The 10,852-nt window shown below is 40.4% G+C and overlaps 1 protein-coding gene across 1 annotated transcript in view; it reads right to left on the reverse strand.

Moving 5' to 3' along the window:
- Nucleotides 1-10,423, reverse strand: part of LOC121958945 (protein shisa-6) — a 90,378-nt gene extending 79,955 nt beyond the window's left edge. Inside the window, exons 1-2 of the mRNA XM_042508130.1 lie at nucleotides 9,854-10,423; nucleotides 4,957-5,117 (exon numbers count right to left, since the gene is read on the reverse strand). Of these exons, the coding sequence (XP_042364064.1) occupies nucleotides 4,957-5,117; nucleotides 9,854-10,377 (685 nt within the window). The 5' untranslated portion in view covers nucleotides 10,378-10,423. The remainder of the gene's footprint in view (nucleotides 1-4,956; nucleotides 5,118-9,853) is intronic.
- Nucleotides 10,424-10,852: the final 429 nt, after the last annotated feature.

Here is a 10,852-nt window from a genome sequence, read left to right on the forward strand (position 1 = left end):
TGTGTTTACACCCCCGACCTAAAAGAGGATCTGAGCCCACAACAATGCAGAGTGGATGCAAATAAAAATAGCAGCACTTGCGCTGGTATCATATTATGCTGTCTGTACTGTTTTTGCTTTAGGGCTGTGTTTTTTTTTTTTCTTTTTTTGAAAGGGAATATATCGTTCTAAAAATGCAGGGGGAAGTTTTGCAGTGCACCAAGGGTACCATGTCACAACACAAGGCAATGTGGGGGGAAATAAAGAATAAATCAGCATGTATTTTTAGAATTGAGCCTAAACAAAGCTCAGAGGATGAAAGAAGTTTGGTGAGGATGTGATTACCGCTGAGAGCGACTGGGCATCATTGCATGCTGAGGATCAAAGGAGAAATGGATGTTATTCCCACTCTTGACACAAGTTGATAGGATCCTCTTGGGCCCTTTAGCCACTTGCTTTATGAGGTCTCTCCACCTCATTTAAAAGTGTCTCAAAAAGCCTCTGGATGTGGAGTGTGGTGATGACTCCAGCCGAGGACCCTCTCCTTAAGAGGCCTGCCTCCCCGCTCTGTGCCAAATGCCCATTTAGGCGCACATGAATATGCATTTTCTATGAGAGCGAGCCGGTTCCCTCTCCTCAGCACCTTGGAGCCCGTTAAGGCATCGAGCGGAGCTCCCAATTTATATGCACACATTAACCACGCTTTCACCCAGGCTGTCACTGCCTTTCATGTCCAAGCCCATCAGGACTGCTGTGGTCCCTGATGAAAGGGGGGCCTGGCTGTGGTAGACTGAGCTGAGCCCGAGTTGTGTTCTCTTTGCAGCAATTGTGTGCGAGCAGGCAAAATCGCCACAGCCGAGGAGAGATAGACAGATAAAGTGACCTTTACTTAATGCATGCAAGGTCGCGCTGCCACATGCGTATCAGCCGTGTCCCCTGCACGCCCGGCGAGTGACCATTAGACTAATGCAGCCAATGAGTGAGGGAGACAGGAAGTGAATGAACAGCAGACTGCGGTCGCGACCAACGCTGAGCTGCGAGAAAATGTTCCCAGCGTTTGATAGGTGGCAATGTGGCAGAAAGAGGCCAACTTTACATGACACACGCGGGTCTGTATGCCCAAATAAAGCTGAAAGTATGCACCCATCTATTATTTAGAGAACAAGACGCAAAAATATTTCCGCTGTCCTGTTGCTCCGATCAACCCTAACAGCTACATGAAGGGTGTCCAGTGATGTTTCAGGAATGTTGCAGCAGCTCTGTCATAACCTGCAGAGGCCATTAAACATGCAGTTGACCCTGGACTGCATACAATAGAAAGTCTTAATTAACCCTTTTAAACCTGAGCAACTTGGTTGGATTTCTTTCAAAAACATGGGGAGTAAGCAAGGAGCAATTTTTCTCTACTATAATAATCTCAAATAAAAGAATATTGTAATTATAAATATAGTTTTCTGGACATTTTCCCCTATTTTATTAGATAATTTTCTAATATACTCCCCTTTTTTTAAACTAATTTTTAGGCAATTTTCTCATCCCCTTTAGCTAATTCCTTGCAATTTTTCTGTGGGACATTTCTTGCCAAGTCGGTCATTTCATTTTTCTTTATATTTCTGAAAGAAATCAAACCAATGCGCTCAGTTTTCAAAGGGTCAAATAGCTTGGGAAAGGCATTTGAAAGACAATTTTGGAATGATCTTTCTCCCGACTTACATACAGCACCTTTAAGTGAGATTTTCCAGTTAGCAATGCTGCTCAGTTACAGCAAGGTTCTGAGGAAAACCATGCGCATTGATAGAGAGGTATTATAATTTAAAATGATGACACTGTTAATTTTTCTGTTGACTTACTAAAGAACTGTAAGGACCCTGGTTTGGGTCTTTTCAAAGTAGCACAGAAACCACACACTCTATGTCCTTATAGGATGGATTTTTCATGTACTAAGAATGATCGATATTTGCTATTCTGGATGAAGTTTACTGCTTTGTGGTGGAGGGAGGAAGTACGGAACAGGATAGAATAACATACAAATGTATTGTCTTTCTTATGTGCAGAACACGCAGTGTCATTTCTGTTTCATGAGCAAAAGCAAGATAGAGGTTTTTCTGTATTCTGTGTCCTTCATAGAGTATGTATTTTTTAAAACTACTGAAATAATACATAAAGAAACAAGGGATCATTGTGCTCATCACTGTCTTGTGAAAAACAGGAATGCCATGAAGCACTGGTTCCCAACCTGGGGGTCAGGAACCCCACTGGTGGTCACAAAAGCATCAAAGTGGGGCTTTTTTTATTTTAAGGGATGTAAGAAAGCTTTTTTGGTTAAAAAAAAAAAAAAAAAAGAAAGCCTCACTGAATTAATCAACAAAAAAGACGCCTATAAGACCTCTACATATGTTAAAAGTGAAGAAAATGTAATAACATACAGAGAATCTTATAAAAAGGTTTGTAAACCTACCAGGAAAACTCATATTTGAGGCAACAGTCACACCCCAAAATTCATCAAAATCGCTTCCAAAAACTTCCTGCAGTTATTGCATTCGCTATTTAGGTTAATTATACAGTTTATCTGTTGTTCTGTACTGTTGTCATGCACTGAATATAATGTGAATTATTCATAATAATGTCATTTAGCCAGGGGTCATCAGTTACTCAATCACAGAGAAGGGCTCCCTTAAGGAAAAAGGCTGGGAAACACTGCCAGAAAGGGAAAATGAGTCCATCGGTTTCACTCAAAGATTCAAAATGTGCAGATCTGGAGATGTGTGTTTTTGTTTCACCCCATAATGCTTCTGTGACTCAGGAGGTAGAGTGGTCATCCACTGATCAGAAGTTCAGTAGTGTCTGGCTCTGGCAGTGTATATGTGGAAGTGTCTTTCTGTGTGATACTGAGCTCCAAGCCGCTCCAGATGACTGTGTCATTGATGTGCGAGTGTGTGTGTGTGTGTGTGTGTGTGTGTGAATGTTTATCTGATGAGCAGGTTGCACCTTGTGTGGTAGCCTTGGCCACCCGTGTATGAATGAGTGTGTCAGTGTGTGAATGGTGCTTACAGTGTAAAGCACTTTGAGAGGTCGCTGAGACTGGCTTTATAAATGCAGTTCATTCCACAGAAATCACATTCTCCTTGGTGTATTAAAGGGATATACAACTTGCTTTGCTGGCGGGCCACTTTTGCAAAATGACATGAAGCCAGGGGCCAGTCGCAGCAGCCGCATACAGTTTCTAGGATTTAAGAACGTTTCTAGGACTTTAAGGGGTTTCTAGGATTAAATCATGTTACTAGGATTTTTGCACTTTCCTAGGATATCAGCAGGTTTCTTTAATGTTAGGACATTTCTTTGAAGTTAGGACATTTATAGGATATTCTGATTTTTATAGGATTTTAGGAGGTTTCTAGGATTCAAGGATATTTCTAGGATTTTTGGACATTTCTCTAATTCAAGGACATTTCTTGGACATTAGAACATTTCTAGGACATTAGGACATTTGTAGGATTTATGGAGGTTTCTAGGATTTTAGGACATTTCTCAGATTCTAGGAGGTTTCAGTGGTTTTAGGAAATTTCTGGGGTATGAGGATGTTTATAGGATTTTAGGACATTTGTCAGATTTTAGGACATATTTCAGATTTTAAGACATTTCTAGGATTTTATGACCTTTCTAGAATTTGAGGACATCCCTCAAATTTTAGGACATTTCTATTATTTTCAAAAGTATCTAGGATTTTAGGGTGTTTCTAGGACTTAAGGGCATTTCTAGGATTTAAGTCTATTAACAGGATTCCTAGGATCTTATGATTTTTCAATGATTTTGGGGCGTTTCTAGGATTTTGGGATGTTTCCAGGATTTTAGAACACTTCTCAGATTTTAGTTTGTCTCTAGGTGTTTAGGATGTTTTTAGAAATTTACGACATTTCCAGGATTTTATGTCATTTCAAGGAATGTTGGTCATTTCCAGGATTTCAGGACTTTTGTCTAACTTTAGGATGTTACTGGCTTAGCTAGGACCTCTGTTGGGGATGTGGGGGATATGGGGGGGTCTTCCACTGGCACTTTTTTTGATAAACAACTTTGTTTTAATGCTGTTTTATGCACTCTGGCACCTTATGTTTACTAAAAGTACCAAAACAATTACCAGTGTGACACACGTTATTTTTATTGTGAATTAGAAAATGGTTGGGGGGGGCACCTGACATCCCATCAGCGGCCAGCTTTGGCCCAGGCTGTAAGTTGAGTATCCTCAGTGTATTATATCTATATGTGTTAATACTTCTTTCAATAAGCTAACCACACACATATCATCATTTTGGTGCTTTAACAGCTGCAAAATCAAACTCTTTTTTCCATCTCTCTGCCTTTTTTTGTGTTTCTAATATCTCATTATTTTCCATCTGTGTGCGTCTCTCTGAGTGTCTTTGCCTTCTCCCATCTGATAACACCTGCTCTATCCAGAAACCTGCCGCTGCTGACTGCCTTCCCCTGGACTGCTATTTTTCCTTGTTTTTCGGCCATATTACCAATTTACGCCTCCCGCCTGCTCTCTGAATCGTGAGGTTAAATCACGCCGTGCGTGCCGCGTCTGATTCACAGACCGAGTGACTGAGAGGCCATCACTTCCAGCCTGTCAGAGACTGCGGGGCCACGCTACCTTGCCAGCCTGTAATTATCTCCACTAGCAGGCCCCTCTTTTTCCCTGTCGCTCTCTCCCTCGCACTCTCTCGCTCAAATCAGATGATTACTGGATGTTAACATTGGAGATTACACTGCTGAAAGGGTGAGCACAGTGGGTGCTCTCTGGAGGGGGAATGCAGAATTTTGCACAGAAATAATCAATGTATCGCAAAAAGCTTTACACAGAGACACACTTAGAGGGATGTGCGCAAAGGGTTGCACTTCAAAGCTGCCTTCAAGCCATGTTTGACCAGTGACACATAAACTGGTGGATGCTTGTGAGGGGAGAGAGAGGAGAGCTCTTACCGTGGTTGGATTTGGAGGTGTGAACAGGGGTGTAGTGGTTCTTGGATGAGGTTCTGACTGGTGTGTTGTCTTTGGGCGAGCCGTTCATCGCTGCGAAATTCTCGCAGTCGTATTGCGATATGGGGATGGGCCCCTGCTGCCTCAGGATGTCTGCGAGGGCCCTGGAAGCAAAAAGACAAAACAAGAATGACTGTTAACCCTGTGAAACCTGAAACACCATCAGTTTTCTTGTGCAGCGTTAAGATGGCTTTCACATGCATTTACACCTCTGAAACCAGAGCAAATTGTTTTGATTTATTTTGAAAGCATGACTCAAAGGGAATTGAGCAACTTTATAAGATATATCCTGCAAATTAAAAGAAATCAGGAAAAGAAAAGACTTGAAAATTAGTTATTAAAAGGGAAGAGAGAGAGAGAGGGAAAAGGAAAAAATGATTAGATAAACATAATAAAAAGGGAAAATATCCAGAAAACAACAACAATAATAATAATTATGATTATTAATACTGTTATTATTATTACTATTTTATTTATTTATCTATATTATTTTTATACATTTATTTTTTCTTATTATTTTTTTTACTTCTTTTTTCTTTACTTTTTCTGTTAAATTTCAGGTAATTTTCTTGTACCTCATAACTTTAAACATCTTTCTTTTTGAAAGAAATCAAGCCAACTTGCTCAGTTTTCAAAGGGTTAATACTGTACTATGTTTCTTTTCTTGTGGTGTTTTTTGCTCTCAGTGCAACTGAACTTAAAAACAAAGTGATGGCACGTCTGTTTTCTGCACGCCGAATGGCTGCTAATTGTTAAGACAGTGTTGTGCCATTATGAGTAATTCAGAGCTGCTCTGTTTCTCTGATTTTTTAATTTTTTTTACGTCTGGGAACATGACGAGTGTTCATTTGCAAGAGAAACAACACTGCATGTGTGTGAGTATCTTGTCTAATTGGGTTGAATTTGAATGTTTTTCAGACCGCACCAGGTGCATATGGAAGGATGGAGCCCTCGAGGGGGCAGAATGGAAGAGAGGGAGAAGCAATCACGATGAAAGAAAGTTCAAAAAGTGTTTGTTTGCTTTTTCTGGCGCTGCTTTTGAAAAAAAAAAAGAAAAAAGGGGGGAAATCAAATTACTTTTGCAGCGCTGCAGCGGCTCAAAGCTTTTGTACGACAAATGTATCACCGACATAACCTTTGCTTTTAAATGAATATTTTAGCTTCACCCCCCCCTTCCTGTTCCTTATTGAATGTGCAGCGGTGCATGCATGTCACACGACCTTGATACAGCCTCAACGTTAACACTATCCATTATTCACAGTCTTAAGATTGCTCAAGTGTTGAATAATGCATCCAATAAAAAAAAGCTATTCAATCTTGAGGAAATAATGTGTGTCAGCGTTTGTTCACTGATGTAGGTACAGTCTACAACATGTGGTCCACTCTGGTGTGATAACTCTCATATGGCGGGGCCCCCGGGAGGAAGCAGGAGCCAGCTGAGGAGGTGAGATGCAATTGCTGGCCGTGGTATCCCATCTTTGCTACACATTCTCGTCAAATCCCCACCTGAATACACCAGGCAACCATGTGCTGATGTGCGGAGGGTGGGGGTTGGTGAGCCAGCGGAGGAGTGGGGGCGCGGGTTGTGAAGTATGATGTTTGACAGCTGGCTGCCTTGACTTGGTTGCTTCATGAGCTAAATATGTAGGTTGCGGTTGCATTCAAACATGTACCTGGAGTGACATCATTTTGTGCTGCATTCAGGTGCTTTTCGCAAGCATTGAAACTGAAGAAAACTGGTTTGATTTGAAAAAAAAAATGGGAAAAATGCAATGGGCAACTCAGCAAGAAATGTCCCGCAAATTGCAAAAAAAATTGGTAAAAGGTAAAAAAAAAAGACAAGCTAGAATATTAGATTGAAAAATACAAATTTTTCTTTACGTTCACCTCTGTCTTAAGTACATGTTTGTTTGTTTTTTTTAAAATTATAATTATTTTTGCTTTTTTCTTTTTTAAGCTTATTTTCGGGTAATTTTCTTGTATTTTAATCTTTAAGCAGTTTTACTGGTCTTTTTTTTTTTTAAAAAAAACAAATTTCAGATAATTTTTTTGTACCTTTTTACTAATTTCATACAAATTTTTTGGGCCATTTCTCGTTAAGTTGCTCATTCTTCCCATGTTTTTTAAAAAAAAATCAGCCAATTTGCTAAGATTTGAAAGTTTTAATGAAAAACAAGACAGATCATATCTAAGGCTGGGCAATATATCGTTTAACCAATATATCAATATTATATCAATATATCCTGATATGAGATAAGATTTTGTATATCTTCATACTGTAAGTGTTGTCTTTTCCTGGTTTTAAAGCTGCATTACAGTCTCTGAACTTACTAGTACTGTAGTTAAAAACATTGGTTTTATCGATACATACATTAGCTGGAACGATTAATCGATTTGAGTAATTTTTTAAGAAAAAATCCAAATTATCTGATTCTAGCTTCTTATATGGGAAAATTTTCCAGTTCCTCTAATTCTAAACTCAATATTTTGGGGTTGTGGACAAAACAATACATTTGAGGATGTCATCTCGCGCTTTGGGAATCACTGATCAACATTTTCACCATTTTCCAAACACTTAATCTTTTAATCAAGAAAATAACCAACAGATGAATCAACTATGACAATAATTGTTACTTGCTGTTTTCATTTTCAATCGTCATTTTCTGCAGTATCGATACTTCGGTACTAGCTACGCTTTTGCTCTTTCGTAGTGTTAAATTAACTACAGTCATTCTGCTGCTCTCTACTACTAACTAAGAAAAGAAAAGTTGTCATCATGTTTATAGCTTTGGTTGTACGCACTCAATGTCAATTTTTTCCTGTGGTATCGAAATTGGTACCAGATATCGATACTTTTCAGGGTAGTGTATCACAGTTAGAAATTCCAACATAATGTTCTATAATTTGCTTTTACTCACTTGGTCATTACAGCCACATGATTGATAATTATTTGTGAAAAATCTCATTGTGTAGGCTAAATATTTTCTGAAAGCATCAATAGTCTGAACTTCAATATTGTTTCAATATCCATATGAGTGTAAAAAATATGATTTTCTCCATATCGCCCAGCCCTACTTGTATCAGCTATATAAACCACAATCATCCAATAAACATGTTGGCCATCGGTCCCTCTCACTCCCACACAGAACAGATGCGCATACACACACACACACACACTCTCTCTCTCTCTCTCTCTCTTTCTCTCTCTCTCTCTCTCTCTCTCTCTCTTCCTGAGCACCACAATCACTGTAATAGTTCTCTTTTAACTCCTCCGTAATTATTTTTATCTTTTATGCTGAAACACTTCTTTGGGATTTAACATCTGCTGCAAATCTAATAGAATTGGATCTGAAAAGTGCTCCTCAGTTTGCCTTCAGAAAACAATTTGTTAATTAATTTCAAACACATTGCGTGCCTGATTTCTAGCTCTTTTTGGATACAGGGGATAAACACCCTGACCTGTAGGCTCTGGCATGGGCGTAGATGTCGGGAGGGGGGGACGCACAGGGCATGCCCCCCTCAATATTTAGAGCATTACATTTGTCTCGGCCAATGAAAACATTAAAGTTAAAGACAGCAGTATTGTAGAGGGTATACGCAGGTACAGTTATACCCACCTACTGTTGTGGCGCTTTTCTGGCGCTTTACAGCCAAAAAGCCATTGGAGTATATAGGAGAGCATAACCACTTCCTCCAGGGTAACCTATCACATCTTCCCTATTAACTACCACTACACTAATGGCTGAGTTTTACTCTGACATTTACATTTACATCAAAAGGTAATGCAGAAAAGACACAAAAGGGTGCATAAAAATTCTTTCTCATATGCCATCCAAACAGTGAAAAGGAAACCTATGCCCATGGCTAGATTTGTTTCTGACAAGAGTCTTGACCTTTGACCCCTTTCTGCAGAGAGGTCTACACATTTGTCTGTATTAGTCTCTCCAGTCATACTCTATATATGTATATCGCAAAAGATGAGGTATTTGCATGTTTCTTTTTCTATCTTACAAAGGAACTGTTTGTTCTTTACGATTTTACGATGTAAAATGGGCGAGGCACTTAAACTAAATGGTTTTTTAAAATTTGGCTTAGGAAACAGACATTCAACTTCAAATGGTAATTTTTTGTATTAATCTTAACCCTTTAAAAAAAGAGAAAGTTCTTTTAATTTCTTTCAAAAAAAAAATTTTTAAGTGTAATATTATTAAAATTATAAATATACTTTTCTGGATTTTTTTTGATGATTTTACTAATGATACTCCTGTTTATTTCTTTTCTTTTAAAAAAAAATTATTGTCACCTTTTACTAATTTTTTGTAATTTGTGGGACATTTCTTGCTAAGTTGGTCATTGCTTTTTCCAACCATAATTAAGAAAGAAATCAAACCAATTTTCTCAGTTTTTAAAGGGTCAAATGGCATACCAACACAGCACAAAAAATGATGTTGAGCCAGGTTTCAAAGGGTTAAATCCCCTCACATCCCCCAAACTGGCAAATGGGTTGGAAAAGCATGTTTTCTTTAAAAATCGCCCAAATCACACCATTTATCATGACCAGAAAGTGTGAAATATGGTTATTTATGTTGGCTAGAGAGCCATTTATCTTCCCCCCACTCACTCAGGGAGGCTAAAGGAAAATATTTGTAGTTCTTTGGAGGCTCATGATATAAAAAAGTCACGCCTCGACCACCCCACTACTCTGATAAATAAAGTACAGTCCCTAAGGGGAAAACATGTTGCAGAAATGATTGAGCAGAGTGCATATTTGTGCTGCAAACACATTCCATGGAATAACTCTCACATAATATGAGATATAAAGTGTCTTAGGGCCACTCACCTGTGTATATTCATTTCCTGAGGCGGCTCTGTCGCTTTGTCGTACGCAACTTTGACCGACACTCCCAACACTATGATGAAGGCTATGATCCCACAGGTGATATAGACCGCGGTGTTGGTCTGATCCATGCTCGGATCGTACGTTTCACCGGTCGGGATGGGCGACGGGGCGGCCGTCTGCACCCACACCGGTGTTTGGTAGTTCTTGCAGGCTTTCTGATCCAGCCGGTCTTTCTTGTAGTCGCAGCAGAAGCGCAGGTAGCACGTCCCGCAGCAATACCGGTGGTCCGTGTTGTTGCACTCGAACATTTTGTCATACTGCCCGCTCACGTCGTAGTAGCCCAGGCATGTGTCGTGGTCTCTGGCGGGCGCCGGCTGCGGGGTCTTCTGCGGGACCACCGTGGGGACCATAGTGGGTTTGGGCTTCTTGATACCCGGCTTGGTTTTTTTGACGCCTGTGGCGGCACTAAGCACGCACAGCGGGTCCAGGTAGATCAGCAGCAACAAAAGGTGCCTTATCCCCATGGTAGTGTGAAGAACTCAAGTCTTATGTTTTTGGCAAAGACACTTCAACTCTGGTTCATAAGCATGCACGGGTTTAGTCTTGTGTAAGTTTCGCCGCCGAGTCTTCCCCTGCTCGCTCAGTCTCCTGCGCCGCCGTCATGCTGGATACAACTCTGTGCACGCTGCCATCAAGGGCATCTCTCGCTTGTTCTTATGCAATAGACAAACTAAAACCCATCGCGACCCGTCGGGGAACCGCGGCAGGAGAGCACCATGTCCTGACCAGGAGAGGAGCTGATTGTGTGCCCGGGATGTGCGCTCTCTCTCCGGGCTGCGCGGCGTGAGAGAGCCGCTGAGTGCGTCGCTGTCCAAGGTGCTGATTCCTGGAGACCCAGTCAGTTCTGCTCGAGTCAAAGTTAGGCTGGAGAAACAAATAAGCCAAACGGTCTCATTAGCTATTATCCCCACGTCACAGGGACGTCATTAATTAATTAGC

This window comes from Plectropomus leopardus, chromosome 19, assembly GCF_008729295.1.
Source record: "Plectropomus leopardus isolate mb chromosome 19, YSFRI_Pleo_2.0, whole genome shotgun sequence".
NCBI classification, from domain to species: domain Eukaryota; kingdom Metazoa; phylum Chordata; class Actinopteri; order Perciformes; family Serranidae; genus Plectropomus; species Plectropomus leopardus.